The sequence below is a fragment of the Esox lucius genome, chromosome 11 (genome assembly GCF_011004845.1).
Source record: "Esox lucius isolate fEsoLuc1 chromosome 11, fEsoLuc1.pri, whole genome shotgun sequence".
Lineage (NCBI taxonomy): Eukaryota > Metazoa > Chordata > Actinopteri > Esociformes > Esocidae > Esox > Esox lucius.
In genome coordinates, this window is record NC_047579.1 from 1,413,481 (window position 1) to 1,428,762 (window position 15,282).

General features: G+C 39.8%; 1 protein-coding gene across 3 annotated transcripts in view; it reads left to right on the forward strand.

Annotated features, from left to right (window-relative positions):
- The first annotated feature begins 3,702 nt into the window (after positions 1-3,702).
- Positions 3,703-15,282, forward strand: part of LOC105029103 (plectin) — a 61,634-nt gene continuing 50,054 nt past the window's right edge. For 2 of the 3 annotated variants that reach the window (XM_010902274.3, XM_010902276.3), the window contains exons 1-4: positions 3,703-3,911; positions 4,961-5,020; positions 6,103-6,184; positions 7,440-7,854. In XM_010902274.3, coding sequence (XP_010900576.2) covers positions 3,895-3,911; positions 4,961-5,020; positions 6,103-6,184; positions 7,440-7,854 — 574 coding nt within the window. In that variant the 5' untranslated portion in view covers positions 3,703-3,894. The remainder of the gene's footprint in view (positions 3,912-4,960; positions 5,021-6,102; positions 6,185-7,439; positions 7,855-15,282) is intronic. The other variant, XM_010902275.3, reaches the window with a different exon arrangement.

Genomic DNA, 15,282 nt, shown 5'->3' on the forward strand with positions numbered 1-15,282 from the left:
ATTCAAAATGAAGCCATGGATTCAAATCACTGATGTTCCTTTGATTTAAACTTATAATAAAAAAAGCATAATTGCACTACACAGTTATGCCAATATTCAGTTTAGGCCTATTTGTTTGTCATCATATTGATGAAATTAGTCCAATAGGTAAGTTATGTAAGCAGTAAGGCACAAGAGGGTATGGTACATGGCTAATATACCATGAGCTGTTCTTGGGCACAATACTTCACATTATGCATGGTATATTGGAAATATATCACAAACCACGAGGTAGCTGATTGCACTTATAAACCATTTACTCACACAACTAAAATATTAAGAAGTGATGTGATGGCATACCCGTGGTAAACCATCTCATACGCCAGAATATCAGCATTCAGGATTCAAGTGTATACATGCTTTAAAATATTTATATATGCGCAACTGCGCCATGCCCATTCTCCTGATATCCAGCTGTAGCATGGCATGTTACTGAAACCTGAAGCTATGAAACTACAAAAAAAAAGTTTGGCTAAGAAAGTAAGGACATAATTGACCCTGTGCATTGACCCCAGTCATTAGCAGGACTTGTGCTGCATTGAGCTTCTTCTACTTCTAAAAGCATATTATTTCTACGCTTACCTATGAAGGTGCATTTGTGTCTTTTTTCGAGGGCAAAACTTTTTCCTTTTCAATCAAAAACAATTGTTCTCAAATATTTTGTAATAGAGTGCAAAACATAATGCATTTAATTCTCCAAACATATTTTGAGAACCTAAAATTAATTCCAAAAAAAAAAAAACTTTGCCTGAAGTGCTTTCTTTGCTTTTGAAACGTTTTATTATTACACTAGTTCTTCATTTGCACTTTTGCCCCTACAGTTGTGGGTGGGCCTCCATTGGTCAGCTGTTTTTTGAGTATCAGTTTGGCTGCAACTGATCAACCTTCCTTTCCAACGAAAAGGGAGTCTTGGGACACTTACCTACGAACTTGTACCTATGAGCATCTCAGGTAAGCAGCACTGAGGTTTCTTACGTCCAATTTCTACATAGCTTGTTGTTAAGCTCCTACGATTCAGTTCATTACATTCCACTATACTGCATACATTCCTTAGAAGACAATAAGATTATATACAGTAGGGCAAAAAAGTATTTAGTCTGCCACCAATTGTGCAAGTTCTCCCACTTAAAAAGATGAGAGAGGCCTGTACTTTTCATCATAGGTACACTTCAACTATCCATCCATCCATCATCTTCCGCTTATCCGGGGCCGGGGGCAGCAGTCTAAGCAGGGATGCCCAGACTTCCCTCTCCCCAGACACTTCCTCTAGCTCCACCGAGGTGTTCCCAGGCCAGCCGGAAGACATAGTCCCTCCAGCGTGTCCTAGGTCTTCCCCGGGGTCTCCTCCCTCCAACTATGAGAGACAAAATGAAAATCACATTGTAGGATTTTTAATGAATTTATTGGTAAATTATGGTGGAAAATAAGTATTTGGTCAATAACAAAAGTTCATCACAATACTTTGTTATATACCCTTTGTTGGCAATGATAGAGGTCAAACGTTTTCTGTAAGTCTTCACAAGGTTTTCACACACTGTTGCTGGTATTTTGGCCCATTCCTCCATGCAGATCTCCTCTAGAGCAATGATGTTTTGAGGCTGTCGCTGGGCAACACAGACTTTCAACTCCCTCCAAAGATTTTCTATGGGGTTGAGATCTGGTGACTGGCTAGGCCACTACAGGACCTTGAAATGCTTCTTACGAAACTACTCCTACTCATTCTTTCTCCTTCAAACAAGTTTTTACCAAAAAGTCTTATTTTGGTTTAATCTGACCATATGACATTCTCCCAATCCTCTTCTGGACCATCCAAATGCTCTCTAGCAAACCTCAGACGGGCCTGGACATGTACTGGCTTAAGCAGGGGGACACGTCTGGCACTGCAGGATTTGAGTCCCTGACGGCATAGTGTGTTACTGATGGTAGCATTTGTTACTTCGGTCCCAGCTCTCTGCAGGTCATTCACTAGGTCCCCCCGTGTGGTTCTGGGATTTTTGCTCACCGTTCTTTTGATCATTTTGATCCCACGGTGTGAGATCTTGCGTGGAGCCCCGGATCGAGGGAGATTATCAGTGGTCTTGTATGTCTTCCATTTTCTTATAATTGCTCCCACAGTTGATTTCTTCACACCAAGCTGCTTACCTATTGCAGATTCAGTCTTCCCAGCCTGGTGCAGGTCTACAGTTTTGTATCTGGTGTCCTTTGACAGCTCTTTGGTCTTGGCCATAATGGAGTTTGGAGTGTGACTGTTTGAGGTTGTGGGCAGGTGTCTTTTATACTGATAACAAGTTCAAACAGGTGCCATTAATACAGGTAACAAGTGGACTCTGCTGAGAGTGTTGTTAACTGCTCCAGGTTTGCAAATCTTGAATAAAGTAAAGAAAAAGGTTCAGTAGTCTCTTAATTATTTCCGGAGCTGTATATACATTTAATCTTAATATTTATATATATATATATATATATATATATATATATATATATATATATATATATATATATATATATATATACTGTATATATATAAATGCCAATAAATAGTGCAAGTCAGTTTTAAGTAGGCCTATGTATAATTTAGCTTATGGAAATGCTGTCATATTTTTCTGCAAAAAAAGATAACCATTACTGTCATGAAATATGAATATATATCAACTAAGAAACAAATAGGACATGGTCTGCTTATCAGTTGCCCTGAAAGAAAGTTTATTCCACTGAAATGGTGAGAACAGGTGTTTGTAGCTAAATGTTTTTGATTAGCTTGAGAATAATAATTGCATGATTTATCATTCTACGGTATGTATGTATGTAATATATTTGAATGTTTTGAGCCAACACTGAATTGTAGGAGCAAACTAGCTACAGTAGGGAGAACAAGTATTTGATACACTGCCGATTTTGCAGGTTTTCCCACTTACAAAGCATGTAAAAGTCTGTAATTTTTATCATAAGTACTCTTCCACTGTGAATGACGGAATCTAAAACAAAAATCCTTGCTGCAGTGTGTGCAAACCTGGTCAAGAACTACAAGAAACGTATGATCTCTGTAATTGCAAACAAAGTTTTCTGTAACAAATATTAAGTTCTGCTTTTCTGATGTATCAAATACTTATGTCATGCAATAAAATGCTAATTAATTATTTAAAAATCATACAATGTGATTTTCTGGATTTTTTTTTATAGATTCCGTCTCTCACAGTTGAGGTGTACCTATGATCAAAATTACAGACCTCTACATGATTTGTAAGTAAGAAAACCTGCAAAATCGGCAGTGTATCAAATACTTGTTCTCCCCACTGTATATGTTTTGCATGTGTTTTCCGTGTGAGTTGGCTTGGGATTAGTGTTAAGCCAGGGTTAAAGCCTTAACACTCAGATTTAAATGGAAATACATTTCTTCCTTTTGCCATATACCTTCCTCATTCCCCCTTGTCTGTGTTTGCTCATTAATCTCCTTTTATGACTCACTTCTTGTTTTTTTCTTTCTCCTCTTTGTAATTTTTTTATACTGCAAGTGTCAGAAAGCTGTAAATCTGAATGAATCTTGGTGTGATCCTATAAAACGCTAATGCAGTGCGTCAACTGTGGGTAAGGGATTAAAGTGGGGGGTGTTAATTTGTAGGTATGCGTGAATACCAAGTTGTTTGTGAACCAAGTGTGCATGCCTTGACTACTACAGAATGCGTTTTCCTGTGTGTGTCTCGGTATCCCAAAAACTGACCAAATGGTATTCTTGATTTCTTTGTTGGACATTGAGAGATTCATTCATGGTCATTCCTTGTTTTGTATAGACAACGGTTGTGTCTGGTGGGGATTATTGTGGACATATTTTTGGATTTGCTGCTTTTCAGAGACCAGGCCATGTCCAAGAAACAGAAGTAAGAGATCTGAAAATGTGTATAAAGTTTTAAGAATGATGAAGGATTTAGGAATGAGAATTGCACTCTTGTAGTTTTGAGTAAAGTTAGTTTGAGAGCTATAATGGTTTTGGATGGTGTTATTAGTTGTTCGTTCATAAGTTGGAACAGAACATCTTATTTTTTAATGTTTAATATGCATGGAGAACTGGATATGAATAGAGCATTTGTTATTGTGAACAGCAGGGCAGTCTAAATATCAATGACAGTGTCTTTCATTAGGGACTCGCAGCTACTGAATCTTTGACTTAAACTTTTATGTCTGGCATATGTACCTTTAAGTGACTATTAAAATATTGTGAAAATCAAAGGACTTTGCAAACATAATTATTTGTTTGAATCTTGTTAACGTCTACATAATACTTAAAATTGTTTGATTTGGTGTGTTGAACTCATTTTAAAGCCTTAATGGGATTAAGTCCTAATTAAGTTCTATACATAATACTGCACTGTATTCCAATCTGTACAGCACCCATTTGTTAGGACAGCAGGGCTTTCTTAAATGCCATTGTCATTTAAGGCTTTATCATTACCATTGAATCAAAGGTTTTACCTCAAAACTGACTGTTGCTTTGAGGGTTGTGCTAAACCTGACGTTAACCTTTGGAAGATCCCCAAATTGCAAACTGCATATTATCAAGCTTGCTTGTAACCAAGCACACCTTTTAAGTGTATGCTTTGGTTAAAAAAAGACAGTGAAATCTGAATGTGTCCCCTCCTGCCCATATCCACCACCAGTGTAGGAAGCTAGATCTCATGAATTGAATTCTAGGTGGCTTGCACTTCCCTCTCGCCAAAGGCTGTTTCCTAATCCACTGGTTAACTACTGAAGTTGTCCTTTAAACTTGGAAAATAAAATAAACCAGTTAGACACAAAAATTACAAATAGACAACATCGGAAAACAGATCAACCATGCTTAACGTACTTTTGTGTGTGTGTGTGTGTGTATGTGACTGTGTGTGTGTGTGTGTGTATGTAACTGTGTGTGTGGGTGTGTGTATGTGGTTAGTGTGACTGTGTGCTTTGTGTCTGTATTTTTTATTATAGTTTTTTACCGCTACTTTATCGGGTAAGTTCAATGAGAACACATTTTTTATTTACAGTGAAATCCTGGGGAATAGATACAGGGGATGAGTGAGCCAGTTGGAAGCTGAGGGTGATTAAGGAACCATGCTGGTAAAGGGCCAGATTGGAAAACCAGGCCTAACACCCCTATCCTTCATTGTGATCTTTAGTAACCACACAGTCAGAAACTCCATTAATCCTCCCACTTTAAAGACTGCACCCTAAGCATAACAATGTCCTGGGGTATAGAGATTTGATCTTTAGACCAGAGGGAAGATTGCCCCCAACTGGCCCTCCAACATCTCTTCCAGCAGTATTTGGTCTCCCATCACCCCCACCCTGTTTAGATTCCACTAAAATCCTTCCCAGACCCATTGTTTGAGAAAGCTTGTCTTGTAATTCATGGATTGCACTTGCATTTTAACTTGACCGCTAATTACCTTTTAAACAGGAACTAATTGATGTTTCATCTAACTTACACTAGGGCTGGGAAATATGCTGACATTGCTAATTTGGGTGAAAAAACATTGCCTTTATGTCAATGCAATTTAGTCCAATGGCAGTGTTGTCATTACCTACCCAAACAAACGTTTCCAGCAATGATGGAGCCATTGAAATACCTTCCTAGACCAGCGAGATGCACATCTGCCACATTTTAAAGGGGGTTGCTAGTCTTTCATCTTGGTGAGGCTTGATTTCCAAATTACGTAGCTGGAAAGCAGGGCATATTTCTTTCTCTGTCATAAGTCACAGGGAAAGCATTTGTTAGGACACACAACCAGTCACAAATGAAATGACAAAAAAGTTTGTAAAGTTCATCCCACAATGCCAACTTTAAATGTAAGGTGTTCTAGGCTCGTATGTGCTGTGCCTTGGGATACGTTTATACTTTCACTACAAAGTAGGGTTGCAGGGTTCTGTTGGTGGTGGATCAAAGTTGCTTCCTGTTTGGTTGTCTGTCCATTAGCCTGTTTGCACAAATATAAGTACTATGTGACTGAATATAAATATATTTTAAAATTCTAAGTAATAATAAAAACGCTATAATAATTAAAGTAATATAATACAAGTATTTTTGTCAAGCAGGTGGCAGGAGACCCTCGTTGTTCACCCCAAAACCAACAAACTGACCGAGAAGAAGAGGAAAGGTGACACAGTTACTTCGCAGGTAGTGTAGCCTTGCCTCCATTTACTCCATTTGTCATGATGGCTACATGGCTCAGTTGATAGAGTACGATGCTTGCAATTCTAGTGTTGTGGGTTTGATTTACCATGGGGTCCTGGATGCAGAAAGTATGCATATGTATGCTCTCACAGCTGTATGCTGCTCCAGATAAGAGTATATGGTAAAAGTGCTGTTATATCCTATGTTCTGATGAATTCCTTTCCAATTCAGACAACTGCATTTTACACAATGGAAATGTGGGATGTAGACACACCCTGGTCTGGAAAGGTACAGAAAACATTGATTTCGGAGTGAACTATCACTTTAAAGCGAAGTTTATGACTGTGTGATTTGCAGAGTCAGGACTTTCCTGGCCGGAGGCTCAACCAATCGATTGTACCCTTCTTTCTAAATGGTGCAGCCACTGATAAATGGCCTAATTGATTGATTCTAGATTGGAAAGGTTGTAACTCTCATGATTACACATCTGCCGACGGAGCCAAGTCTCCCTTAGAATATCTGTCTGATGGAATTCTATGCTTGTGTATATAAGCTTTGGTCAGATGAGTGAATACAGTGTATGTGACTGTTGATCAGAGGTGTGTGTATGTTTGAGATACATGTGATTAAAGGCCCGGTCAGATGGCCACATTAACAGAATTAGCTGTAGTGATCTGAGCAGGATTAAAGAGCACACCCCTCCTAGGCTGATGGGATTGAGAGAAAAAGCAGCTGCCATGTCTCAAATGGCACCCCATTCCAGATAAAGTGCACTTCTGACCAGGATCAAAATGTCTGTTCAAAATGAGTGTACTAGTGAACATGTTACCATTTGGGGCCTACCCAGAAGAGGTGGTGCCTCTGTAGGATTACAGGAGGGAGAGGAGCTGACAGGACTTTTTGGAGGATGGGGCGTGTGATTTGACTAGATGGAGGGTGTGTGTGATTGGAAGAGACTGGAGATTGGGTGTGGTCAATTTAAATGAAGTGGCTTGATGGGAGTAAATGAGGGATGGGGAGTGTGGTCAGTAGACATTGGAAATAGCTTGCTTTGGTGGTCTAGGATTTGCAGCTGCGTACCCCACAGATTTCACAGAAATGTAACAAGCTTTACATTACTGCTGTTTGCGCATTCTTTGTCCTCTCTTTTCATTCTTTGCCTTGATCTTATGCCTCACATTATTTCAGTCTGTCAACAATTTGTGCTTGCTCTCTCTCATTCTCATGTTTTCTCTCAATTTCCTCCCCTTCTTTCCAGGAACCCGAACCAGCTAAGGTAGCAGTGACCAGTGGCGTTGACCAGCTGGACAGGAAAAATAGCTTTAGTAGTAAAAGTAGTGTTGACAGTGCTGGCAGTGTTAGCAGTAGCTACAGCAGTTGTCCTAGCTGTACCATTAGCAGAAGTGCTAGCAGCAGTGTTAGCAACAGTGTCAGTGATAGCGCTAGCCGGCGTTGTACTAGCAAAGCCACGGTGGAGAAGACTCTGACCTCTCGGCCCTGGCGGTACCAGGAGGAGATGCAGCCACAAAGGATCGAAGGTGGCAGAGCAAGAACTCTCTCCAGCAGCCGGAGCAGCCCATCCATCAGCTCCTACTCCACTGTCAGCGCCTCGTCTCCCTCTATAAGCAGCAGCGCCTCCCTCAGCCAGCTCAGCAAAACCAACTCCAGAGATAGTAAGAGTTCGTTTTTATTAGTAGACCCATCCTTTGATCATACGCATGCATCATGACATCGTTGATTGTTTGAGTTGCTTTGTGCACTCTATGCTAGTGACTGCTGTGAGTGTTTGAGTTTGTTTTTCAGAATTTGTGTCTTTATCTGGTCAGGTTATTGCCACTTAGAAATCCCAGAAAAAATAAGATGCGTACCTTGACAATCCTTTACTTTCTCAATATTTCAGTTTGAGTACATTTTAGAATGGAATAATCAGTGTTTTTGTTTCTTTCACATCACTGTACAAGAAATAAAGAGGTTGCATTTCACAACAGTGTTAATTGGCTAGACAGGTAGTAATGCATTTGGGCAGTATTTCAATTCGCTCTTAGAGGTTTTTCTTGCTTTATGTGAGACTATTTCCTGTGAGATGTGGATGGAGGGAAGGAATACTTCTACACATGCACATTGCATACCTTGTCGCCTAAACAACGGAATGGCTGTAGTATTGGCGGTGTACAAAAGACCTTGGACTTGGGCAGAGGTTTAGCCTTGAGCAAGACAATGACCTTAAACAGAATGAAGCCGATTTTTCTCTAGTACTATATTTGGTTCCATCCATTTTGCCCTTGAATCTGACATGTCTTCTGGTCACTGCTGATGAAGAGCATCTCCCTAATGTAATACGGCCTCTACCATGCTTTACCATGAAGATGGTGTTCTCAGGGAGATGAGCAGTGTTGGCTTTGTGCAATCCAGTGTTTTTGTTTTTTTAAACAATATATTTATTAGTTTTTTGTTTGCATATCACAACAAAGTATGCAATGAATACTAATTATGGTAAAATACAGCAAACATATTTTACCCTGTATTCCCTCCCATCGTCCCTTCCTCTTCAACAGGCATAAAAAGTAAAATAAATACAAAAAAATAAAAATATAAAAAAACATTTTAATAAAAGTTGAAAAAGGAACCTTGAAATCCAATCCAAATCTGTAGTGTTTTGTTTCTAAGCAAAGTAAAAATTCTCATTTGATCAGCAAAACCTTTGCTACAGTACAGCTTCCACATGGCCTATAGTAAAATGCATACAGGATTGCTTCCATAAAGCCTAGGCTTGTGGATCACCTGGGTAATCCCATACTGGCTGTGAAACTCCAGAGTTACCATTAGGCTCTTGATGACATCTCTAGCCATGCTGTCTTTGCCTGGTGATGCCGTTTTGGTGAATGACCTCCTTTAGGCAGAGTTGCACACTGCATGCATTATTATTAGGTGAGTATTCGGATCGTATTATTATTTCTATATCCATTTTCCAACTTCAAATCATATCAACTTGAATGCTCATTGGATTGAATCATTTTCAGGTAAAATGTATTGGTGTAATGAGGGAGGGTGTGGCAACAGTGAATAACACCTAATATCAAGGTGTGCATAATAATTAGGCAGCTTCATGTCCTCAGGTAAAATGGGCCAAAAAATGTTTTTACTGACACTGAAAAGTAAACATTTTTAAAATGCTTTTCAGACGGATACAACACTCTTATACAAACCCGATTCCAAAAAAGTTGGGACATTGTACAAATTGTGAGTAAAAAAGGAATGGAATAATAAAAAATAGAATATAGATAACATATCAAATGTTAAAAGTTAGACATTTTTTTATGTCATGCCAAATATTGACTCATTTTGGATTTCATGAGAGCTACACATTCCAAAAAAGTTGGGACAGGTAGCAATAAGAGGCCGGAAAAGTTAAATGTATAGATAAGGAACAGCTGGAGGACCAATTTGCAACTTATTATGTCAACTGGCAACATGATTGGGTAAAAAAAGAGCCTCTCAGAGTGGCAGTGTCTCTCAAAAGTCAAGATGGGCAGAGGATCATCAATTCCCCCAATGCTTCAGCGAAACATAGTGGAGCAATATCAGAAAGGAGTTTCTCAGAGAAAAATTGCAAAGAGTTTGAAGTTATCATCATCTACAGTACTTCATATCATCCAAAGATTCTGAGAATCTGGAACAATCTCTGTGCGTAAGGGTCAAGGCCGGAAACCCATACTGGATGGCACTGCATCACATATAGGAATGATACTGTAATGGAAATCACAACATGGGCTCAGGAATACTTCCAGAAAACGTTGTCGGTGAACACAATCCACCGTGCCATTCGCCGTTGCCGGCTAAAACTCTATAGATCAAAAAAGAAGCCATATCTAAACAGGCATTTCTCTGGGCCAAGGATAATTTAAAATGGACTGTGGCAAAGTGGAAAAGTGTTCTGTGGTCAGACAAATCAAAATTTGAAGTTCATTTTGGAAAACTGGAACGCCATGTCATCCGGACTAAAGAGGACAAGGACAACCCAAGTTGTTATCAGCGCTCAGTTCAGAAGCCTGCATCTCTGATGGTATGGGGTTGCATGAGTGTGTGTGGCATGGGCAGCCTACACATCTGGAAAGGCACCATCAATGCTGACAGTTATATCCAAGTTGTAGAAGAACATATGCTCCCATCCAGACGTTGTTTCTTTCAGGGAAGACCTTGCATTTGCCAACATACCAATGCCAGAACACATACTGCATCAATTACAATGTCATGGCTGCATAGAAGAAGGATCCGGGTACTGAAATGGCCAGCCTGCAGTCCAGACCTTTCACCCATAGAAACATTTGGCGCATCATAAAGAGGAAGGTGCGACAAAGAAGACCTAAGACAGTTGAGCAACTAGAAGCCTGTATTAGTCAAGAATGGGACAACATTCCTATTAATTAACTTGAGCAATTTGTCTCCTCAGTCCCCAGACGTTTGCAGTCTGTTATAAAAAGAAGAGGGGATGCCACACAGTGGTAAACATGGCCTTGTCCCAACTTTTTTGAGATGTGTTGATGCCATGAAATTTAAAATCAACTAATTTTTCCCTTAGATATGTCATCTATGTTGTATTCTGAATAAAATATTTAAATTTGAAACTTCCACATCATTGCATTCTGTTTTTATTCACAATAGTACAATATCCCAACTTTTTGTATAATAACCAAACTTGAGGCATGAACGCTAACAATCAAAGGTTTTGTTGTGAATAGTCAATTGGGGTGCAAAAAACGCATGGAGAGAAATGTGAAGCTACCAGGAACCTATTATACTCCAGTGCCATCATATAATGGCAACCTACCTGGAGTGTCCAGGAGTACAAGATGTCAAGTGCTCAGAGACATGGCCAAGGTCAAGAAGGCTGAAACACGACCATCACTGGCTGGATCACCGTGGCTGGATCACTAATGGACACATGGCACCACTTCAGTCAGGCGCCAGCCAGGTGAAGGAGGGATACTGACATGGGCTGCTATCATTAAGGATGAGGTAGTTGGACCTTTTCGAGGTTGAAACTGAACTCCCAAACCTACTGCCAGTTTCTGGAAGATACTTTCTTCAAACAATGGTACAGGTAAAAGTCCTCAGCATTCAAAAAGGCCATGATATTCATGCAGGACAATGATCCATCACATACATCCAAGTACTCCACTGCTTGGCTAGACAGCAAGGGCCACATACACTCACCTAAAGGATTATTAGGAACACCATACTAATACTGAGTTTGACCCCCTTTCGCCTTCAGAACTGCCTTAATTCTATGTGGCATTGATTCAACAAGGTGCTGAAAGCATTCTTTAGAAATGTTGGCCCATATTGATAGGATAGCATCTTGCAGTTGATGAAGATTTGTGGGATGCACATCCAGGGCACAAAGCTCCCATTCCACCACATCCCAAAGATGCTCTATTGCAGCACTTCTTAATGTCCGCACTCCCGTCCGGATCCGGAGGGAATTCAATCCGGACCCGCCTCCATTTCGTATTTCAACCATAGACTGTAAAAAAAATATGGACGTAGTGTCCGTGACGTCACCCGTAGGTTTGTGAAGAGCAGTTTTGAACATAGACAAATATGTCTATTATTATGTCTATGGTTTTGAAGCCTTAAGTGGGCGGAGCAGCAGCGCGTCAACGCATGTCACTCCCGGATAAACAGAAATGGGTAAAGAGACGGGATGAGCTCAGCGAGGAGCCTGGATGCTGAAACCTAGCTCGACGTGAACGAGTTTGCTCAGGCTAAACTAATGCTATATGCTACTGGCCTCCCACTAAGTGACTAACAACAGCTGACTTGAAGTAAAGCCATGTAAAGTTAAAGGCTATAATATAAACTTTATAAAGTAAAATTCATGTTTTTGCCCTTCGAAATACTATTAAGACATAGCTTAAAGTGAGACTGTGTATCGTGATGCTGTATTATTCTGCTAGTTAAAGTGTATTAACTTACAGTATTGCTGTGAGCTTGTGTTTCATGCACAAGCATGTCATATCAGCCAGCGCGGCATTGCACATCAAGTTCAGAGAGAGCTTTATTCAGTCCATTTTAACATTTTATTTTGGCTGCCTCTCAAATCGGTCAAACCATATTAAATACCTAAGAAGTTCAAGTAAATGCGCTAGAATCCGTGCTCATTCAGGTGTGCATTAGTTTATTGCATGGACGGAAAGCACTGACACCTCCAGGAATTTGCATCTGACGGCATATCTGTTCATAACGTTAGTTTGTTCAGTGAGAGCTACTGTACCGCAGAACGAGTGTAGCCTCTATATCTATAGACGTTTTACACGTTTTTAAATCTGGAATCTCCACCCAAAAGCAACAAAATTGTCAGACATCCATGAGTGCATGTTCACAGAGGAAAACAACAGAAAAACAGCCTTGGTTGTTCTCTTGATATTCGACAACGACGGAATACAAAGGCGTGGGCGAAGGTATAATGCGTGTATGAAATTGTATGAAATAATCCAGAAAAAAAAGCAAGAACACGGCCGATATGTCCAGTTCAGCACCTGGAATTAGCTGAGGAAGAAACGTGACGGCTGGCTAACAGCTAACAGCAGACAAACAGCTAGTGAGAGCGAGTGAGAGACCAACAGCAGCGGCAATCCACCTGTCAGTCAACGGAGTGGACCATGCCCTTATGCAGACATTTAAATATTAATCAACTAAACGGATGAGTTATAAAAAAAAAAGAAATCATAAAATGATTATTAATTTGTTATACATGTTTATTAAAAACTAATTTTGTAATTACCAATAGTTCCGAACCTTTGTCAAAATTCTGATTTGGACCTTTGAATGTAGACTTTGAGAACCCCTGCTCTATTGGGTTGAGATCTGGTGACTGTTGGGGCTATTTCAGTACAGTGAACTCATTGTCATGTTCAAGAAACCAATTTGAAATGATTCGAGCTTTGTGACATGGTGCATTATCCTTCTGGAAGTAGCCGTCAGAGGATGGGTACATGGTGGTCATAAAGGGATGGACATGGTCAGAAACAATGCTCAGGTAGGCCGTGGCATTTAAAGGATGCCCAATTGGCACTAAGGGGCCTAAAGTGTGCCAAGAAAACATCCCCCACACCATTACACCACCACCAACAAGGCATGATGGATCCATGTTCTCATTCTGTTTACGCCAAATTCTGACTCTACCATCTGAATGTCTCAACAGACATCGAGACTCATCAGACCAGGCAACATTCTTCCAGTCTTCAACTGTCCAATTTTGGTGAGCTCGTGCAAATTGTAGCCTCTTTTTCCTATTTGTAGTGGAGATGAGTGGTACCCGGTGGGGTCTTCTGCTGTTGTAGCCCATCCACCTCAAGGTTGTGCATGTTGTGGCTTCACAAATGCTTTGCTGCATACCTCGGTTGTAACCAGTGGTTATTTCAGTCAAATTTGCTCTTCTATCAGCTTGAATCAGTTGGCCCATTCTCCTCTGACCTCTAGCATCAACAAGGCATTTTCACCCACAGGACTGCCGCGTACTAGATGTTTTTCCCTTTTCACACCATTCTTTGTAAACCCTAGAAATGGTTGTGCGTGAAAATCCCAGTAACTGAGCAGATTGTGAAAATACTCAGACCGGCCCGTCTGGCACCAACCACCATGCCACGCTCAAAATTGCTTATATCACCTTTCTTTCCCATTCTGACATTCAGTTTGGAGTTTAGGAGATGACCAGGACCACACCCCTAAATGCATTGAAGCAACTGCCATGTGATTGGTTGATTAGATAATTGCATTAATGAAAAATTGAACAGGTGTTCCTAATAATCCTTTAGGTGAGTGTAGATTCCTGAATAATGACTTGACCCCCTTTGTCTCCTGACTTAAATCCTATTGAGAATTTGTGGGCCCTTCTCAAACGTGAGATTTACAGTCAGGGAAGACAATACACAACTGACAGACTGAATGGATGGAAGGCTCATGGCAGGTATTGAAAAGGAGGGTGGTTATATTGGTCAAAAAGTTTAATTGTCATTGTTCTGTTAATTATTTATTACACTTACTTAAAATGTTGAATAAACATGTGAGTTGGGAGAAATTATTTTTTAATTAGTTGCCAAATAATTCAGCACACCAATTGTTGCCTAATAATTCTACACTGTGTATTCCCCTGAGACAGATCAAAATTCACTTTTCCTTCAGGTTTTAGATTCAATTATATTTTGGATTGACTGAGAGCATTGTGTTTGTTCAACAATAAAATAAATCTTGAGGAATAAGATTTGCACGCAGTGTGGTTGTGCTGTTGTCTATATTTTTTTTATAATGGAGTTGGCTATTTATCATGGATGTTCTGAGCTTAGGATATTTGTTTTATAGCTGGACTAGGGCGGCACGATATGGACAAAAAAATCCTATTGTGATTTTTTTGCTAGATAAGGCGATTTTACTTTCGATATGATAAACAACAATTAACATGTCCTTTTGATGAGGTTTACAGCATGTCTTTGGCTATATAATGTGATTGGCTCTGTTATTTCTTTGTCTCTGTGAGCTTTTCTCATATGGATTTATGCTTGGAACAAGCATGGTGGAAGCAGGGGTGTGTATGGGGTGTGACAGTATACCTGCCTCAGCTCCTCCAAATATTTTTCTCAATATTTTTATTTTGAAGTAATGTCGGAAGTACACTGCTCAAAAAAATTAAGGGAACACTTAAATCACACATTGGGTCTTGATGAACGAAATATATTAAAGATCAAAAACTTTACTATACAATGTGTAATAAGTTGATCACAATGACGTCACGATGGTCAATGGAAACAAAATTCAGCAACCAACTGACAGCTGGATTCAAACTCACACTGAAAATCAAAGTAATCAATTAAAATCACAGGCTGTTCCAACTTGTGAATTTCATAACAGCATCTCATAATGTGACTCAGTAGTGGGTATGGCCCCCATGTGCCTGTATGCACTCCCTATAATGTCTGGGTGTGCTCCTGATGAGTTGGTGGATGGTGTCCTAGGGGTTCATTTGTAAGCCTTTTTCTTCTGTGTTCTATAGAAATTTTTTCCACTTGTGCTATAGACTAATAAATAAAAAAATTACTTGATGT